Source organism: Syngnathus typhle, linkage group LG5 (assembly GCF_033458585.1).
Source record: "Syngnathus typhle isolate RoL2023-S1 ecotype Sweden linkage group LG5, RoL_Styp_1.0, whole genome shotgun sequence".
Lineage (NCBI taxonomy): Eukaryota > Metazoa > Chordata > Actinopteri > Syngnathiformes > Syngnathidae > Syngnathus > Syngnathus typhle.
The window spans coordinates 8,559,354-8,579,455 of NC_083742.1; the positions used below are offsets into that span (position 1 = coordinate 8,559,354).

The following is a 20,102-nucleotide window of genomic DNA, read 5'->3' on the forward strand; positions in this document are numbered from 1 at the left end:
TTAAAAACAAATCATAGGGATTAGGGTAATGTTGCCAGAGAGGAGACAGTGGTGCAAGTGAAGTAGATTTTTTTTTTAATAAAGATTTGATTGACTTGAGAACACTGGTCATACAACACAGTGCGTTATACATCTGCACTTCCAAATAAAAAACAAAACAAATGACATGTAAAAGAAATCCCAAATTCATGTTGAAGATCATGTCGATACAAAAAAATTTACAATCACTCAAAAGACTTAATCCACACATCATCATGCTTTGCAGGAACATTATAATGTGTTCACATGGATGCACGAATGAGACAAAACATGACCAAGATGGTCAGTGTTGCTATGCATCAAGTGTCAAAGTGCTTTAGAGATATGAATGGGTCAATGGCAACGTTGAGGTGGAAGATTGCAGCTACCTTGTAGAGCAGGTGTGCACACAGTCCCATATGTATGGAGCCCCCCACATAGCATGTTGTAACAATCAGTAACAATGGAGCAAACAAACGATCCCACTCCTTAAGTTGTGTGATGGAACCTTCCGTGAGTCTCTCTGAGACAGTCAACTCAGGCCTGACCTCAAAGATCGTACATACACACATGATTGAAGGAACACATATTGTCAGAGCATCATCGAGGAGTGTGTGACGACAGTTAGGAGCTCTATGGCTTTGTATGGATGCTTGCAATCAATCAAGAAGAAGGCAACATGATTTGTGTTTTCATATAAAAACTGAAAAATAGTTTGTGCTGTTACGGTGTGTTTGTGATGCAAAGTCCCTTGCCCAAAAATTTGCCACCCCCCACCCCCTTTCCCATCCCTCTCCCACAGAGAAAAAAACAAAAAACTGTGACTAACATTGAGGAGTGTATCAAAGCACAACAATGGGGCCCTCTAGTGTAATGAAACAATATATTTTCTCCCAAAAACTCCCTCTCAGTCATAGTAAAACATACAAATATAACATTTCATGATTACTTACATGATATACATTCCATCTAATAATGGGGTAAGCAGCTTTTATAAAGTTCAACAAGGAACCATTAGTATCTAAAATATTGTCCTATGGCAACGCTTGTGTGACTCTCATCAAAGATTGATGAACGACAAAGACGACATACACGCAACCACTGACTTGTAGGTATTAGAGGAACCAAAAATAAACATCTTGTATTGTCGTGGCTGGGTCTCCTGCATGCGGGGAATTGTGCAGTGGTCCCTCAACTTAACCCTTTCCTGACATGACATGCAGCCTGACAGGAAATGATTCAACTCCCAAACTACTTCTGGTCCCTATTGAAGTGTTCACCAAGTGTCACTCTCTAAGCAGAGATTGCAGGTGTACATGAAAATAATACATAAGCACAGTAGCTGGGTGCGGTTTTCGTTTTCACGTGCCCCTCTTCTTGTTTTTGCAGACATTCTCGATAAAAGGCACCATGCATATTGATCAAACCCAGACAGAGAGAACCAAAAGAAGAAGAAGAAGAAGAAGAAGAAGAAGGGAAAAAAAAAAAAAGTCATCAGCAGCAGAATTTCCCTTCCGACTCTCGGAGTCGAAGGTTAAGGCCTCTATTTCTTACAGATGTGTTTCAGACGGCACCCTAGGGGAGAGAGGCATGTGTTTAAAATAAATGCTATGCTTATCTGCATTGGTAAATGTTTAAAAAAGAAAAAACATATTCTCACCTCTTCTTACTTAGCTCTCATTCTCATATTGACTCAAGCGCTTCTTAGACTTGAGCTCTTTTAACCACGGGGGTGATTCCTCCTCACTGATAAAAAGAAAAAAAAGTCGGACATGGAGAACTAATGTATTGACTCACTATAAGTCAAAAAGACAGCATGTAATAAAAATATGTTTCTCAACGCTGGGATGGCTTACTTATTTTCTTTCCCACCAGCTGGGGGAAGTACACGAGCAGCCCGAGGCAGGAAGGGCGATTTGGGAGAGCGAGAAAGAAGGGAAGCGGAGGGTGTGTCACTTTGATTGTCAGAGTCGCTCCTCTTCTTCAATTGGACCTAGCAGCAGATATTGAACGCAGTTAGACAGAACAAACATGCTTCAGACATGGCTGACGGTGAATCCCTTTAGTGGATTTCCCCCACTTAGTCGAATATTGACCTTTAAAGCTTGAGAGTCCACCCCGGGGAACAACGCAATTCTTTGTGGCTGAGAAGCAAAAGTAGCAGCAGCGTCTGCCCCTCTGGCCTGCTCCTCAGAATCCACTTCATCCATCTTACACTCAACCTTCTCCTCTGTCAGGGGAAAAACAACATAAGCCGATTGGTGAGTAGAATGCCATTAAAAGGGCCCTTCCACCATTATCCAATCCCCCCTACACAGTTTATACATAACATGTCAAAAAGAGTTTGTGAGGCGGGTTAAAGTTGACATCTATGTGTTCGTATCAAATTAAACAGTCCAACCATACATAACTTATGCTAATTGGGGCTTTAAATAAGAACCTTGACTCTTGAGAAATATTTTGAAAATGGAATTTCGCATTGCCTAGTACATTCATGTGTGAATTCGTTTGGAGAGACATGTTGAGAAATAATCAGGTATACCATTTATATACCATGAGCACCCAAGATCAGTAGTAATCCTGTACTTTGCTTTTAGTGACTTGCAATTGAATATTTTCGATTTGGTTCTTTAGCAAAGACAAACCTGTGGAGTCTCTGTAGAGCCAGTCCTCAGGGGGGGCTTCCTCTGCCCCACTTTGAGTAGTCTTCTGACGGGCAGCTCTGGAGGGCCGTGTCCTGGGAGCACGTTTCTTTCCAAGTTGAACTCTGGACCGGAGGACACCAGTGTCTAACAGAGTGGTTGGTGCCTTTGGCATAGACACAAAAAATATATATATTCCAGAATGAGTGCATTAAGAGTACTATTTTGGGGACATTAATACATTTACACATAATGACGCTTACATCAGGGAACGTCTGGTTCTCAGACTTCAAGGGTGGATGCAGGCCATCAAAGCTGCCGCTCTCCCCTTGTGGACGGGAAGAAGTTGTATTCCTTGGAGAAAGGCTGAGGTTGCCTTCTGAGCTGGGAGTGGCAGGAGTTGGGCTAGAAAAGGAGAGCAAAAACAAACTTGAGCCTGATGCGGGAGATTGACCACCTATCTCCACATTGAATGTAAAATGAAATCATTATTTCAGAAAATAATGTATTTTCAATCAAATCCAAATGAATCCTGTGCATGTTGTGATATTATATTTTCACCACAGGAGGTCAGTAATAGTCACTTTGGAAAGACATGGATTCCCTCGCAGTGATCATCAGCATAGACAGAAAGTTTTTAATATTTGAATACCTTTTTAAACCCTCGCAATATTCCTTACAACGGACTTGACATTGAGTTGTAACAATTTTAATCAGAATCTTTTGTTGCACTGCTTTTGAGATTTGTGCAACATACACTTTTTTTGGACGAAACAATTAAATTTACAGTGATGTCATCAAACAGTAACATTCTCGTTTATTCATTTATTTATATACGGTGAGTTGGGTGGCATTAGAATATTTTCTGCTTTCTTTGGCGTAGCAGAATGTCTGAGAATAAACCCCAATTTTTAAAGTAGACTCCACACAGTTGGTCTTTTCATACCTTTAGTTCGATTGCTACACCTTTATTTATTCAAGCAAAAGTGCTACTTACTACTTTTGTCTAATATGCAACATTGTTAGCACTATTGTCCTGGATCGTCACCTTCCATTCATACACGAGTTGCTTGCCTGAAGTCTCGCTTTTATTTGATATTAAGGGGAAGTGATTTGACGAGGAATATCTCCCTAATAATTTTGACAATAAACTCAAAACAAAAGCCTTTCCAATTTCAATTATGAATTCTTATTTCGAGTGATTTATGAATGGAAATGATCCCAAATGACTACGAGCCAAATTCTCACCTTAGCACGTTAGTAATTTTTTCTTTTTTACATGCCTGGGCTTGTACACTTTTCATCTACGGATATTCTCCTGACAAGAACTCTGACACATATACCGCACCTAAGCTGGGAATGAATGCGGAAACACCAAGGAGGAGCAATTCACTTAAGAACCGAGGCTCCTCAAAAACCCTGGGACGTGTACTTTTGCTAGGTTGTGTGTATTGCCCACATGATGACAATAATGATGCAGATGATTGAAGAAATATTTCCATGCAAGATGCACTCATGCGTGTTTACCTATCATCAATGCGCAGTCCAGTCTCCCAAGTCCCATACTGACTGTCTGTCTCACCCACTGGAGTTTCAGAGTCCTTCCGCCCATCCTCAACACTGACACCTTGCTCCTTGGGGAGAGAGACAAAGAGAATCTGAATAGTGAGGAAAAAAAACTTATAGATATTTAAAACGAGCCCATCTTAGTTCTAAAAGAATGAATGAGTGACAGCATAGCCTTTATTAAATCTGGTCATACATTCTTGCAACGTCTAGCTCTCCCAAAATACAATATCAACTATAGTGCTAGTTGAGAAACGTACATCATAATTCCATAACTATACTAAAAGGCTCACACTGGAAAATCTGCTTTGGAAAGATAATGAAAGGCAAAGCATTTGGTTTATGGAGGCAGGACCAGAGCAAGGACAAAGATAAAGACGGGTGGGTGACTGTGCGTTTGCCGTCTAGTGAAGCATGGTTCTTTTAATGAGGCTGGTACAGAGGACATACTGTCTCAAAGCCACACACAGCCAACAGAGGCGTGTCTGCACATGAACTGATAAACCTGCCCTATATAGGAAAACACAATAGGAAATCTTTCCGTCCTCATATGTTGCCTGAGGGTTGGATATGGAAACATGATACACCTGTCTCTGTAATTGCCACCCTGTACTGCCAGTTCTATGAGAGCAGAGCAGTACTACAGAGCAGTAGTACCGTAATTTTCGGACTATAAGTCGCACCGGAGTATAAGTCGCACCACCCATAAAATGCCCAAAAAAGTGAAAAAAACAAAACATATATATGTATATAAGTCGCTCCTGAGTATAAGTCCCCCCCCACACCCCCCCCCCCCCCCACCCAAACTATGAAAAAAAACGCGACTTATAGTCCGAAAATTACGGTACTTTCTCAAAAGCTTTCCGAATTGGGCAAATCCATCCTGGAGTAGTTGTCAGTGTAAAATGTCATTTGACCTACTTTCTAGGGTACAATTACGTTTACAGTCAGACATGGTTGTCCAACACACTTCACGTTTGAAGCATTGTAGGACTTCACAAGTAAATCAAGAGGCCCAGCATAGGCCGCCATTACAAGTGTACCATGTAATTGCTATCTTCAGTTCCAGATGGAGACTTTGGGAATTATGTCACCACCCTCTTGCCTTTCTTACACTGCCATCATCGTTGTCAAAATGCCAAAGAAAATCTGGATTCCAGGCCTCGTTGATGATAAAAATTCCTGTCCGATACGTATGTCTGAGTTACTGTATAATACACAGAGAACACTATGCAAGCAGCTCATTGCTTTTACTCAAAATGTTTCTGCCCCATTTTAATGCATTAACTGACATCTGGAGGAGGAAAATGTGAAACACCAAACTACATTGAAAATAATTTGGCAATCCGTAACCATTATTATCCTGAAAAAGAAAGGAGCAGTTTAGGACGAAATTAATTCTGTAACTGTCAATCACTTCTAATAAAGGCCTAATCTACCCTATTCTACTTCTAGATAGGAAACCTTTTTCTGAATAAGATTCATAATTTAAATATCTACTATCACATTGAACACACATGCTGAGCAACCATTCAATGTGCTTACTAAATAAAGCAGGGACACAGGTCTACTAGAAATTATATATAGCTGTCAGAAGGATTGTTTTTTCTTCTCTTAATAAAATTAGCACATTAGCAATCACCAGCTTGCCCTTGAGGACAAGCTGGGTGTGCCGGGGAAACAAACAAAGAGCGGATGAATGGAAGGATGAAGGAGAGGGAGCTGGTCAAGTGGGAAGTGGTTAGAATAAAACATTGGAAATTGTAACAATATATCTCTTTGATTAATGAGTGATACACATGTCCCATGACACAAGACAATTGCTCCATTATTAGGGTCAATTACTAGACTAAACTTTAGAAGCAAATACACGAAATATTGGAAATATAATTCTGCTAATAAAAAAAATAATGAAAAAAAATCCTCAACTATGAAGATACAAATATGCGCCAGATCTAGTTGTTAGAATTATCTGCTTGCAATCACAGAATCTACAATCATCATCCCAGAAAAAAATAAACAGAGTATTACTACACGTCAGAGAGGCATTTCATTGTGTAAATATAAATTTCAACACGCAAACACAAGAGGGCCCAAAGGTGAACAAAACATCTCGTAAGAACAGAGTAAACAGTAAAGGAATGTAAAAATCTCACTAGTCTTAAGAATTTACCATAGAATGAGTCGGATTTGACATCAGCCTAATTCTAACGTGGCCCGGTGCAAATAAAAAACAAGAAAGAGATTTACAGGATTATTCGCGTTAGTTGTATTCTGGAGTTTAGTTTTCATTTCTTTTCCACATTTTTGTGGTGAAGGTACACTATGACAATCACACATTCGAAATGTGTTTTTTGCGTGCATCAACTGCCACACACAGCAAGCACCTTTTAGTGTTGCTGGATATTATGAGTTATTGGCTCAGTTAGCAAATAGCACAAATACACTCAAACAATAAGAACAAAAAGTTAAAGATTATCCTTGAAATTCTGATCTGCAGACAAACTAACGAGCTCTCCTACAAAGTACACCCAATTTTTTATTTGGTTACTTACCTACCCTAGCCATCTACCCAACCTCTCTCTCCTGTTCATTATGTGTGGAAAAGGTAACAGTTTGGCACTTGGCTTCCATCCCTTTATACAGTCAAATAATGATTAAAAGCACAAGTGGCAAAGTCCAATGTCAAAGCCTCCGGAAAATAACTGCCTCTATAAAACCAAAAGACACGTTTTGATGTAAAGTCACAGATGCGTAATGAAAACATTGTTTATCTTTAGCTGTTATGACTCACGAAGCATTGTACAGCAAAGAGCTGTTACCTAAAGATAGGAGTGAGTCTGCTTACTGCAATGTATCCACACATGGCTTTCTAAATCTGTCTTGATCATAGAGCATAAGGTAAATCTGCTCACAAGGGTACAGATCATCGACAATCTTACAAGGAACACAGAACATTCACTACTACGAAACTACTGCTACATAAAGTACGACGCCTACACACTTAGTAAGAAATTTTGAGCAGCCTGTATAAAATTTTGGGCACAATCTTGCTGCAGTAGAAAAGGGTCTTCCCCAAATTGCTCCCACAAAGACTTGTCCAATTGAATAACACACAAAATTAATGTACAGAGGCACACAGGAAACTGAGTCAATCATTGAGGATTATTTAAGAGATTAAAACACTTTTGCCAATACAGGGAAATTTCTGTCTCTAATTTTGACAATATAGCTTAGCAATTAAATTAATTTTTACAATAAATAAATAAGGAAAATAGTAAAGGAGGTATATGAAGATGGAAATTTAAAAATAAATCAGAGACTGAGGTAGCGTGAGCTTTGCAATGGGGAAACGCTACATGCACATTTCTGAAAAAAAAAATCCGATTTCAGGATGCTATCTTACAGCAGTTGGGGTGTTGGGTGCGGTGCGCCTCCGTAAGGACAGACGTTGCTGGCTGCGCAGTGAGAACCTGCGAATTGACTCCCTGCTGCGGGATGCGAGCGAGCGCAAGGAGCTCGTTCTGTTGAAGTGTCCGGCTCTGACCTCTCCTCGCTCCCTCTCCACTGAACTGGAAAAAAGGCTGAGTGCCCCATGAAAGGAGCGACGAACATTTCCTACCCATCCCGACACTTGGGACTGCGCCACTGACAGCTTGTCCCCTAAATACTCCATCACAGTCCAATCCGGACAAAACAAGCTTCGTCACGATCGTCTCTGAGCTGAGGTGTGACAGTGGCAAGGTATCATTAAAAGTGCAAACATGCGGGAACTTTGTCCTAAAGGCTGCTGGTGGCTGCTGGCTCAATACTGCAGCAGTGCGGAAGGCGAGGGCGCAAAACTGCCCATGTGTTCCGACGTTGGGAGCAAATGCTTATATGTCGTTTATAACAGCAGCCAGTCTGACCATAACAGGAGCAAGTCACTCTTTGGTTTCACTTGTTAATGTCTTCCCTGCATTGCAGTCCCACATGAGCCACAAGGGCTGCGTTTCAGCTCATCACTGTCAAAGCTTCGGGCTGTCAGCCAGTGAATTGTGACACCTCTAATGTCTATTTTGATGCACACAAGATATGCTTGCTATGATATTCCTGTAAACCAATGTCTGGATGTGTAATGTGATGCAAGACTGCTCTACAGCTAATATTTACTTTTAGCTAGTGCACCAAATAGTGTGCTGTTTACCAACAGGCTCTGCCATGTTTCGTTGCCTCCGAGGGCAGAAAGTTACAACTACTCATGTCCTGACAAAGATTTTCTAGACTCTTGATAAGCTGACACAGCTAACAAAACAAAGTAGTAATTCAATTTTTAAAAGATCTTGCCAAATCAGCTGGCATATGCTCATCTGTCCATATTCCAGTTTCAGCTATAGCCAAATAGACACTTCTCCCAGGTTACCTTCCTGAATAAAGCCAAGGTTAAAAAGGGTGAAAAATCCATCAATGGTTAACCTCCCATGGCAACTAGGTGGTGCTATCCCGGGTAAAACGAAAATGACAAATAGTTGCAAAAGGAAATCTTCTGTGCTAGTTTGTATTCCACCAAGAAACACAGAGAACAACCACTGGCAGGAGCAAAAGATGTGGTAGGAAAGACAAATCCAGAGTAGGGAGGGGAAAAATAGAGACTGTTTTCTCCTTGCTTTAATCTGCAGGTACAGACAGGTAGGAGAAAATGCGTCAGCGGTCCTCCTTTCTGTATTCAGTATATTAGGACTCACTGTCAAGGAGAAACTGGGTGGAGAGAGGGAGTGTGGAGTCAGAGAGCACGAGAGCAAGAATGGGAGGTTCCTGATTCCAAACAGGAGGGAGAGGGACGGGGAAAGGGGAGGGTTCTGCGGTGCTGTTGCTCAGGCCTCTTTTGATTGCAGTGCAACAACGTTTAAGTGTCATCGCCACAAAATAAAGGACATGGAAGCAAATACAGAGGGATGGAAATGAGGATGCAAAAGCACAGAATTAAAAAAAAACGGACAAAAACTGTGAAAATAACCAGACTGTAATGACATGAGCTTTTGAGCAGAAATGAAAGTGAACGGTTTTGCACAACACTGGAGTGCAAGAAACTCCAAGTTAAAAAAATACCCCATATGCACTTCACACAGTCATGTCAGAGTCAACTGGAAAAGAGAAACTAAGATGCTGCATCACTGTCCAACTACGCCCCCTGCAGGTAATCTTTGGAACATACCCGGTGAGGCGCACTTACCGGAAAACAGCTGAGTAATTATTCTCTTGTGAGAACATCTCACAAATCCACGTTTCCCAAATTTTCCTGAATGTGGAAACTAATGGTCACTTCTGTAGCCTCACTATGGTATAAAAAGATGTTACTTTGGAAAATGTGGTCAAGGTATAGGAATGACTGTAGATGTGAAGAAAATGTATGCAATAACACCACTTCATTTCTGTAGCAAATAGTTGATCACAAATATTTTCTCTATCCTGGATTCATATTTGAAATAATAATAATAATCTCTATCCCACCCAAGTGACCAGTTGTGACTCACATCAATTCCTCCCTTTTGATGATATCATTCAGTGCATAGCAGAAACCAGGCAAAAACCCAACAAAGGAGCCTCAAGGTAATTTGTACAATTATATTTTTAAACATGTAGAGAGCGGGCTCCTAGAAAAATGTGTAGGCGGTGTAGTATTACTCACCCAGAAGTAGCGCCGACTCAAGCAACACGACCATAAGTACAAGTTGTACAACAAAGCGCTCAGCCTCATGCCCATCTCTGCTCTGGTCAGAACCACGCACCGGCTTCCCTTCGACTAACACTGTGATGTCATCACACAACCATCACATCTCATCTGTGTGACTCAAAGGACCCTCCCCAACAAAGGTTTTTACGCTAACGACTATTTTGATTGGTTATGCATCGATCCGATCTTCAATAGTAACATTATCTGCCCTGAACAACTACAACAGATTATGCTTATAAATTAGAAAGGATCATACTGAATAACCTTTTGAGGATGCCGCACAGGAATGTTACTGGTGAAGAAATGGCATGATTGCTCAATGTGGTTTTCAGTGTTTCTATTAATTCATACACATACGAATGGCATCAGCAGAACAGACAAGATTATTTTGTCTTTCGTCAACATAAGCAGTCACTACCACTTATAACCACTAGATGGTGGTAAAGACCTTAAAGAGGGAAACAAAGAAAACGAGCATATTCAATCAACCATATTCCAATTTAAGTACAGTAATGTTGTTTTCATATTTATAGTTTGTACGCATGGGGCATTGAAGAAAATCCTTTCTGCAGGCCACACTTGCATTGCAAGCCATCTCATGTCACAGCTTCCCCTGAGCCAATTCTAACAGGCTTCTGACGACATGCAAAGAATTTGCTTAATCCAATCTTGAATTGCAGGCAAGATTTGCCACCGTTTGACAGGCTACATGGTGTAAAGGTGATCCTGTAATGCCATTCCTTCAACATCCATCCAATTATTAGTTACTAATAGTCCCAGTCACATTTTGGCACCCCCAAGCTGTTTTAATCGTGCACGATTTTAGCATACGTTCAACATATTTCTTCCCTTTCTTTAAAGATATTGGATTTTTTCCCCCCTTGTGATATACAGTGTGTTTTGCATAATGCATTTGATTTCCAAACGAATTCTAATAAAAATGTCTTGCAGTTGAAATCAAACTTACCCAGCTCTGGTGGTCCTGTTCTCTGTGGGCGCTCCGACTCCGTATTCTAGAGGCACTTTTTTCGAGAGCAACACCAGATGGCACCGATCGACGTGACATGCTGCGAGAACGCATCCTGTTGGGCTCCTTGTAACACAAACAGACCCAAGTGGATTGAGCTGGATTTTTTTTTTTCTGTTCCAAAAATGATTTTTTTTTATTCAACCTCCAATTTACCTGGAATCCGTGGGATCTCCTACGGTTCCGGACCTCTTCCTGATTGTCTTGGGATTTTAGTTGTCTGGGCAACCAGACCTGATCAAGAGGAGCACTGCTGGGAACTCTGCTTGTTGACTCTCTTTGGAGCAAAGGGTCCAAGTAAAGTGGTTCAGCTTGCCTACGGTGCCACTGGCTGTGTGAGGCAAGGGAATGTTCAGCCGCCATTAAGAGCAGTTCTGGGTTGACTTTGGTTGTGTGTTTTTTGGGCTCATGAAGAGGTTTGCGGTGAGACATCCCAGTTGATTGGAGCTGCCGTGCGTCAACTGAATTCTGTGGAGGTATCTTCCACGTGATATCTCTTTCAGGTGCAGGTCGTAATGAACCGCCAAAATTGGAGTCTACTTCTTGAATACTGGAAACGGACAGGAAATTTGGATTTGGGGCTGCTGGCTGAGATTGAGATGTGAACGAGTCCACGTCAAGAATGGAAGGTTTGTAGGGCTCTTCGGCTCTCGGGGAGGGCTGCTTCCATCTCATGTGTTGAGAGGTGGCAGTTCTGATCAAAGAGTCCACATCCACCACTTTGGGCCTCAGAGGGGGTTGATCGGCCTTCATTCTCTCCTGTTCCTCTTTCCTTTGTTTCTCCTTGAGCCTGTGTCGCTCTGCTTCTTGAAGTCTGGCAATCTGTCTCATTTTCTCTGCCTCAGCCTTTTCCAGCCTCTCTCTCTCTGCTTCCCATCTTTGGTTCTGTCTCTCAGCGTGGCGTTGTTTCTCCCTTTGCAAGTCTCGCAGCCTGTCCAGCTCTTTCAACTGTTCTCTTTCAATGGCTTCCGCATGCTCCCTCTCCAGTTGTCTTAGTTTTTCCTTTTCTTGATCAATCCCTTTCAGTCTTAGCTTTTCTTGTTCTACTGCCATGAGTTTGGCTTTCTCAGCCTTCTCTCTGAACCATTGCTTTTCAAGCTCATAAAGATACCTCTCGTTTTCTTTCTGCTTGTGTTTTTGGTCAACGAGGTTACCTGCTTCATTTTCTTTAAGGCTCTCCAGTTCCTCCATTCTCTTATTCCTTTGCAATTCCAAAAGAAACGTCTCCTTATCCAGCTCTGTCTGTCGTTCTTCTTCCCTCTGTCTTAGTCTTTCCCACTCGCGCTGCCTCTCTTGATCCAGTTCTTGCTGCTTCTGAAATTCCCGCTGGCGCTCTTTCTCCTGCTCCCTCACTCTCAGCTGTTCTTGCTGCCGCTCAAGTTCTTGCACTCTCTCCCTTTCTTCTCTATGCCTCTTTTGTTCTTGTTGCCTCTCAAACTCTCGCTGTCGCTCCATTTCCTGCTCCTTCAACCTCATCTTTTCTTGCTGTCGCGCAAGTTCTCGTTGTTTCTCCGTTTCTTGCTCCCTCTGCCTCAGTTGTTCATGCTGCTTCTCAAGTTCTCGCTGTCTCGCCATCTCCTCCTCCCTCAGCCTCAGTCGTTCTTGTTCAAGTTCTTGCTGTCTCTCCATTTCCTGTTCCCTTTGCCTCAGCCGTTCTTGCTGCCTCTTGAGTTCTCGTCGTCTCTCCAGTTCCTGCTCCCTCAGCCTCTCCTGTTCTTGCTTTCGCTCCAGATCTCGCTGTCTCTCCATTTCTTGCTCTCTTTGCCTCAGTCGCTCTTGCTGTCTCTCAAGTTCTCTCCGTCTCTCTTTTTCAAGCTCTCTCTGCTTCTCAAGTTCTCGCTGTCTCTCCATTTCCTGCTCCCTCAGCCTCACTTGTTCTTGCTCCCTCAACTTCATCTGAGTGTGTTGTATTTCAATTTCTCGCTGTCTCTCAATTTCGCGCTCCCTTTGCTTCAGTTCTTCTTGTTGCCTCTCAAGTTCTCGCAGTCTCTCCATTTCCTGCTCCTTCTGTCTCATCTGTTCTTCCTGCTCCTTCAGCCTCATCAATTCGTGCTGCCTTTCGACTTCTCGCTGTCGCTCCTCTTCCTGTTCCCTCAGCCTCATCAGCTCCTTCTGCCTCTCAAATTGCCACCGTCTCTCCCTTTCCTGCTCCTTCAGTCTGGTCAGTTCTTGCTGTCTCTCCATTTCACGTTGCCTCTCATGTTCTTTCTGCTGCTCCTTTTCCTTCTCCTTCAGCCTCCTCGATTCTTCTTGTCTTTCCTTTTCCTTCTCCTCCAGTCTCATCTGTTCTTGATGCCTCTCCAATTCCTGTTCCTTCAGCCTCATCAGTTCTTGCTGCCTCTCAAGTTCTTGGTGTCGCTCCTTTTCCTGTTCCCTCACCCTCCTGAGTTCCAGCTGCCTTTCCTTTTCCTGCTCCTTTTGCCTCATCAGTGCTTGTTGCCCCTCCAGTTCCTCCTCTCTCTGCCTTTGCAATTTTTGTTGTCTTTCCTTTTCTTGTTCCCTCTGCCTATGCATTTCTTGCTGTCTCTGCTTTTCTAACTCTCTTTGCCGCTCTAGGTCACGTTGCCTTTCCACTTCCTGCCTCCTCTGTAACTCTTGTTCTTTCTGCTTTGCCTTTTCTTGCCTCAAATGCACTTGGCTCTGCTTTTCAATTTCTTTCAAATTTTCATACTCCAATTCTTGGAGGTTCTGGTTTTGAAGCTCTCTCTGTCTTTGTTTCTCCCTTTCAAGTGCCTTACGTCTTTCAAATTCTCTTTGCATCTCCCTTTCCTTCATCTGTGCAAACTGTAAAATGGCTTGTCTCTCAATTTCCATTTGTCTCTGTTTGTCTCTATTGATAACTTTCATTTGGTCATTTTGCCTTTCATCCTCCCTTGTTTGCTCTGTTTTTACTCCCTCTGTCATGTCCCCCGCTGTCGGCACATCCAGCGCTGATACCACCTGCCTGGCTGAAATCTGGCTAACCCTCGTCATGTCCTCGTGTTTCTCTTGACTTTTTTTCCCAAAAGTTGCATTTAATGACAGATTCCTCTTAATAGCAGCTACCGTACCTTGAGAGCTTTCATGTCCAGAACCTATATCATCATAAGGCACAGTTGAATCCATAATGTCTGAACCAGTATTAGACTCCTGTATTTGTCCGGTCAAGGCAAAATAAGTTGCTTTGGGTTTTGGCTTTTCATCCGTCTCCAACGTTTTCATGCGTTTCGGTGCTGCAGCTATTTCTTCATTGTCTGCTTCTCTCTGCTTCTCCTTATTCAAATCCATTTCTTTATCATTTATTGATTGCTTTCGGGTAACATTCTCCACATCAGGTTCTTGAACTACACTTTTTGTAGGCCATTTCTGCAAGGATCCTATTCGCAAGAATCGAGGCTGTTGCTCCGTTGCGATTGCTGAAGCTGGTTCTTCTCCTATTAAACTAGTTGTCTCCTTCATTAGCCTGTTCCCTTCTGAGTGTCTGGAGCGCAAGGTCATGGCTTTATCTTCCCGCTGAGCAGATGGAATGCTCTCACTCACCGCTCTACTTTCGCCCACGGCTTGCACTGTGTCAATGGCATGGTTCACTCGCAGGGGACTTGGAGATACTGCATCTTTATAGATGGCAGTCACCAGAGTTCCTTCGTTTTCAATTTTTCCTCCTCTCAAAGATGGGTGACGGACTAAGTTTGCATCATTGGTCACACTGGATATCTCCACAATATTATCAAATAAGGACGCTCGCACTTTCTGCACTTCAACGCTGGGACCGCTTTGATTGTTGGAGGGGGTTGCCCCACTTGGCACAAGTTCTGTCTCGGGACTTGCTGTCATTGAGCTGATCTTTTTTTGTTGATCTACAGCCATCTTGGCACTGGGGTTGACTGCTTCAATCTAAACAAAACAAAAAAGGATCTGAGGTATACTGTAACACAAACGTATGGAATTGTAATATAAAATGGATATCAAAAAATGCTATCAATGCTATTTTTTGTGATATAAAAGAAATCAAATCAAGAACAATTATTTACAAAGCCATTTTTTCCACCATTAATCTGGCCTATGACAGCTCAATTGAAAAAACAAAGTGCAGCGATGAAATAAAAATAAACCGAGAACGAGGTTGCACGTGTGCCCTCTCATAACTGGAATGTGGCTCAAACTCATGCTATAGGGCAGTCAGCACACATCTGCCACCATTAAAATACCTGTGATGTTTCCCAAATACATTTCACATGTTCTTGCAGGCATTCCTGATTTTTTTTCTTGCCATCTATCAGAATTCTCAAGCTTTTGTGCCAACATTGACTGCTATTTTGAGATGCAAAAAAAAAAAGAGCTCTTCAATTCTACTGAGAACTTTAAACTTTATTTCTCGTTTCACATCAAATTACTGACAAATCCCAATGCAAACTCTTGTAAAAATCGATGCATCTCTTACCCTCCTGTGAGGATCTTTGCTGACCTCTTCATATTCTGCAGCCTCACTGAGTGAAACACTGCCAGAGTCAGACAACATCTCAGATGAAAATCTGAAAAACACGAAGACAATGGAACTCAGGGATACGTAAAACATAAACTAATACAGGGATGGTAGATCTTACTTTTTAGTGAGCTCAGCGGGCAGGTGGCGAGGTTTAAGCAAAGGTTTCACAACAGGACTCCGTGTTGAAGTTATATCCTCTGTTAGCTGCCTGATGAGCTGTTTAACCCCCACTTGAGGTTCGCCTTCAGGGACTGTCTGCTCTGGAGAGGGAATATCTGATGTTTGGCCAGAAGATATTCTCTCAGGAATGGAGGATGAATCAAGCAGGAGATTAATTCGTGATTTGATGCTTGCCCCTCGCTGATTCTCAGTCTCTTTTACACTTATTTGTTCTGGAATGTCAGTGCTCTGCTCATCTGAGGCAGACTGTTTCATGTCGATGTCAGTGTTCTGTCCCAAAGCATTGTCTTTTTCCTGCTGTGTCTTTTGCGGAAGTGCTGTCTCTTTTGGAGTGTTTTCCTTCACGTTGGCAGTGGTCGCTCTACGGTGCAATGACAGACCAATAGACTCAAACTTAGATGTCAGATCAGATGAAAGAGGTTTTCCGCCAGCCAATTGCGGGGCAGGAACTGGTATCTCTAAATTGTTAGCAAACATAGCTGATACGGGTCTGGGCCTAGAAGTTCGGGGATGCGGTCGGGGTGGGACAACTGTCACGGATTTATTTTGTTCATCCGCTTTCTCAATCAGATTAAGAAACCCCAAAGACTTGGCTCGAGCAATGGATGCCCCACCCTGCGTGAGTGTCATCTTGTTCTTAGGTTTCTGTCTTTCTGCTGGCATTGGAGGCATTTTTTTGCTGTTGTCCTCGGAGTCAAAAGGAGGGGCTGGTTTAAATGGATGGACAACAGGCTTGGTTGTTTGCCCAGTATTCACCTTACTGGATGTTCTAAATGAGGTTGAGGCGGGACGACTGAAACTAGTTGACACAGGCCTTGGTTTAACAATGGCTACTGGTTGCGGTGGTTTTGGACTGATGGGAAGCTCTAGTTTGTATCCAGTGGTGTTAATGGATTCTGGTCTGGATTTGGTTAGCGGCTTTGGGGCAAGTATAGGCTTGATGGAGTTTTTTTTCTCCACGGCAAATGGTTTTGGAGTCAGCCGTGGTTTGGGGGCAGGGACGGGTTTTGGGAGTTCAGGAGTGATGATTTGCGATTGAGTCATTGACGAACTTGTGTTGCTTGAGTCAGTCAGGGGACTCAAGTGAGGTCTTCCTCCTGTCATTGTCCTCCCAACCTCCGCACTCTGTACCTCCACCTGTGCAGCCATCCCCTCTTACATCACCTATGAACACAAAAAATGTTCTCATTGGCCAAGCAAAATAGCCTCATGACAAGATCTCCTCAATATAACATTCAAAATATTGAATCTGGTTGAAATGGCCACTTCAACCTGGGTACAACCAAGCAATTTGTTCATCAGATGACAGGTTGATAATAATAACATTGTTGGATAAATTTAAGTTTAGGGGGGAAAAAGTGATTTTGGGGATGTTTGTGGATGATATGGACTAGATAACACGTGATAAAAAAAAAACAAAAAAACACTTTCATCACAATCGCCTTTACTGTCATTATAATTTACATTATAACGAAATGAGATTGCAACTCCAAGAGGTGCTTTGCAAGGTGCGTAAAAATGACAACTCTAAAAAACAAATAAACAAAATGTAAAATTGTGCAATGCAGTAAATATCTAAACAATATAAATAAGAAAGAATATAGGTGGGAGCAAGGGTTTTACAAACTAAAAATATTGTATGTTTAGTTATTGGACTAGAAAACTGTTGGACGTTGATATCACACAATATTGCACTGGAAATAAGTGCTCATCACTTTTTTTTTTATTCCATTAGGATCGCAACCACTTGTCATCTTGTTATAAAAAAGGCCTCAGAAATGTTTTGTTTATCTGGCCACTACTGTGGACTTTGTTTAGGGAGTGCCTTAAGTGGCAGCAGAAATATACACTATTTATTCAAGGTAATAAATCACTCCAGAGAAATAAAGCATAGGTGTATATGAGTGACTAAGGACCGGTGCTGATAGTCAGTAATGATCATCGGCAAATGACAGCACCGGAAGGATTATTTTTAAAAGAAGGGTTGGTTTTTTTGCATGTCATGTCTGCACTTCACTGATTTGTTCATTTCATTGTTTTTTCATGCATCCATTTAGCCGGCAAAACATTTTTCCCTGTAGCCACAGGTCATGTGATATAATGTGTGTGGTATTTTCATTGGCTGCTTGACGTTTTAAACCGATTCACTCATTCACTTACAAGTCGATATTTGAAACCACAGCCACACTAGCTGATAAACCATAGCCAGAACCAATGTGCAACGTGACAGTTTAGTAGTTTGGCTGCTCCCCTCTGTGCGTGGTTTGGTTCAGCACACTTGTTTTTTTTTAATAAATCATCTTATTATTGTCTATCACAGTGTTCCCACGGGGTCAGAAACGTCAGCCGTCTGAAAAGAAAATGTGTAATGGCACACCTCTGAAGGTCTGAGCAAACCTGACAGGAGTCTGTTGTCACACAACAATGACCCCACCCCCGACGAAAAACACTAAATAAAACAAAATACTATTTACACTAAATGTGTCTGCATTTCCTGGCTTCATTAAAAGGTTTCATATGTTGTACTGCAGGTGATTATACTGAAGATGAAGACCTCACATTAAGTTAGTTGGAAAAATGTTTTAAAAGAAAATTGAGGCTGCCAGCGAAAATATTTCCATTTTTCTGCATTAAGCCAATGACTCGTCATAACACACGTAAAGGAACATTGTTGTACTAAATTACACTGCACAAGATCATGAACTCAGCAGCATATGAGAGGTTATCAATTCAAAAAAATCCAATTTCACAAAAGCGCTCACAGTTCTGAGGCTGTCCCTGTTTGACTTTTAAAAAGTACTGTCTTTCTTTAGATTGGATAATGTGCTCCAAATGTATTTGTGTGGAAAAATATCACTATAAATGTTGGTTCCTCGGGGGCGGAGAATAAATAGTCGTGTTTTTTACCTGAACAGATGTCAACAGTATGCTGTAGACCTCCGGCTTTTGTTGTAAAACAGCATATCACCCAAGAGGAAGGTGTTGAAGCAGCCTAAAAATAAAAAATAAAATAAAAGATTTTATTATGATGCAAAAAAAATATATACAACTGCTGTTCTTCATGCAGCAGTACATAAATCAAAGCAGAATGGTCGACTAGGAACGGCACTATTTTGCATTTTGGCACATGCTCAAACAAAGTAACATACTTGAGCAATAAGTCACACCCACAGGCCCCACATCTGAGCAGTCATCCAGACAAAAAACAATAAGGAAAAGTAATTAACCAAATGTTTATTCTGTGCTAGGAAACCCCCTCATCTGTCATGCCTTTAACAACTACTGTATAATTTCTGGGAAATTATTAACCGAGCTCCTTTCTTGTCTTTATAAATCAATGAATTAACCACACGTCAGAACGACAGGAAACAATTCAACCACAGTCGAATACAAAACACTTGCTGGTACATTGGTCTATATAGCTATGGTCATTGATGATTTTTCTTAGCAGCCTGAAGAGCTTGATCAAAAGCATTTAATAATAATCACAAGTCATATATTTTCTTAGTTTTCTTCAACACATTAAATAAGCAAAAAAAAAAAAACGTTTGAGGGATGACATACTCCTGGAAAAATAAGTGTAATAACAGGCAGTGATTTATTAAGCTATTACTGTATCAGCATAAAGTCCAGCATTTACTTACTAACCACGTTTGCTGTAACACCTGAACATCTTAAACACAGATCACTGATGAACACAAAGTGCTGCAATCAACATCGATGCACTTTTAGCCACTTGTATTTAATAATGATACTTTTGAGTGTTTATATTTTGAAAATGTGCAACAAGTGCGAAATCTCCCTATGTGCTCGTTGAGCCCCCCAGATTAGCAAAAGTCTGTGCTGGCCTGCGACAAAGTAAAGACCATTAAAAGTAACGCAGATACATACATGTTTCAAAGTATTATGTGAAAACAGTAAATAGATCATTAATTTAAAAAAGTATACGTCGCACAGCCAAGTAAACGCAACCCATGCATGCGAAAGCTAACTCAAGACAAGCCAACTAATCAAAATGGAAACACTGCCTGAACCTGTCTTTCACTGTTTGTGATGAGAAACACACGGAACTTACCTAACGATGTCCGATCTTCATGTTGCAGAGTCCAATTTTTTTTTCTTCACAAATGGGCTACATGGTTGTAGAATAGGGAACTTAGTAGAACAAATTCGTATCGTAACGATGGCTTTTCAGCTACTTAGCAGGTTCACTTTGCTAGCCAAGAGACTGCTATCCTGTCTCAGGTTGCGGTGTTGTTGACAGGGAGGACGAGACAGCGCTCTACCATTTGACTGGCTGTGGAGCGAAATTACATTTCAAACTATTTCCGGTTAGTATCTCCAAAGTAAAAGAATTACCTGGTCAATGACTAAGTACAGAAACTAATGGAAAAACGTAGCGACTTCCTCTCAATACCCACTTGATGCTGTATAAAACTTTACGGAAATTGTAAAAACTAATAACATATCGACAGTAGTGTATTTACGAAC

General features: G+C 41.6%; 1 protein-coding gene across 1 annotated transcript; it reads right to left on the reverse strand.

The window, feature by feature from the left end:
- Window positions 1-52: 52 nt before the first annotated feature.
- Window positions 53-19,900, reverse strand: LOC133154296 (trichohyalin-like). The gene is made up of 13 exons (XM_061278889.1): window positions 19,687-19,900; window positions 18,519-18,603; window positions 15,550-16,775; window positions 15,387-15,477; window positions 11,123-14,839; window positions 10,907-11,032; window positions 4,188-4,294; window positions 2,924-3,065; window positions 2,664-2,826; window positions 2,115-2,248; window positions 1,875-2,011; window positions 1,679-1,764; window positions 53-1,593 (listed from the first exon to the last, which is right to left on the reverse strand). Exons 3-12 carry the CDS (start codon window positions 16,758-16,760, stop codon window positions 1,689-1,691), a joined length of 5,904 nt encoding a protein of 1,967 aa, XP_061134873.1. The 5' UTR covers window positions 16,761-16,775; window positions 18,519-18,603; window positions 19,687-19,900; the 3' UTR covers window positions 53-1,593; window positions 1,679-1,688.
- Between the last annotated feature and the right edge of the window lie 202 nt (window positions 19,901-20,102).

Coding starts and splice junctions, on each gene's coding strand:
- LOC133154296 (XM_061278889.1), bottom strand. CDS start 16,760: ATGGCTGCACAGGTGGAGGTACAGAGTGCGGAGGTTGGGAGGACAATG. Junction 4,295..10,906: donor AACAGGACCACCAGAGCTGG/GTAAGTTTGATT, acceptor TCTCTCCCCAAG/GAGCAAGGTGTCAGTGTTGA. Junction 1,765..1,874: donor GCTGGTGGGAAAGAAAATAA/GTAAGCCATCCC, acceptor TCTTTTTATCAG/TGAGGAGGAATCACCCCCGT.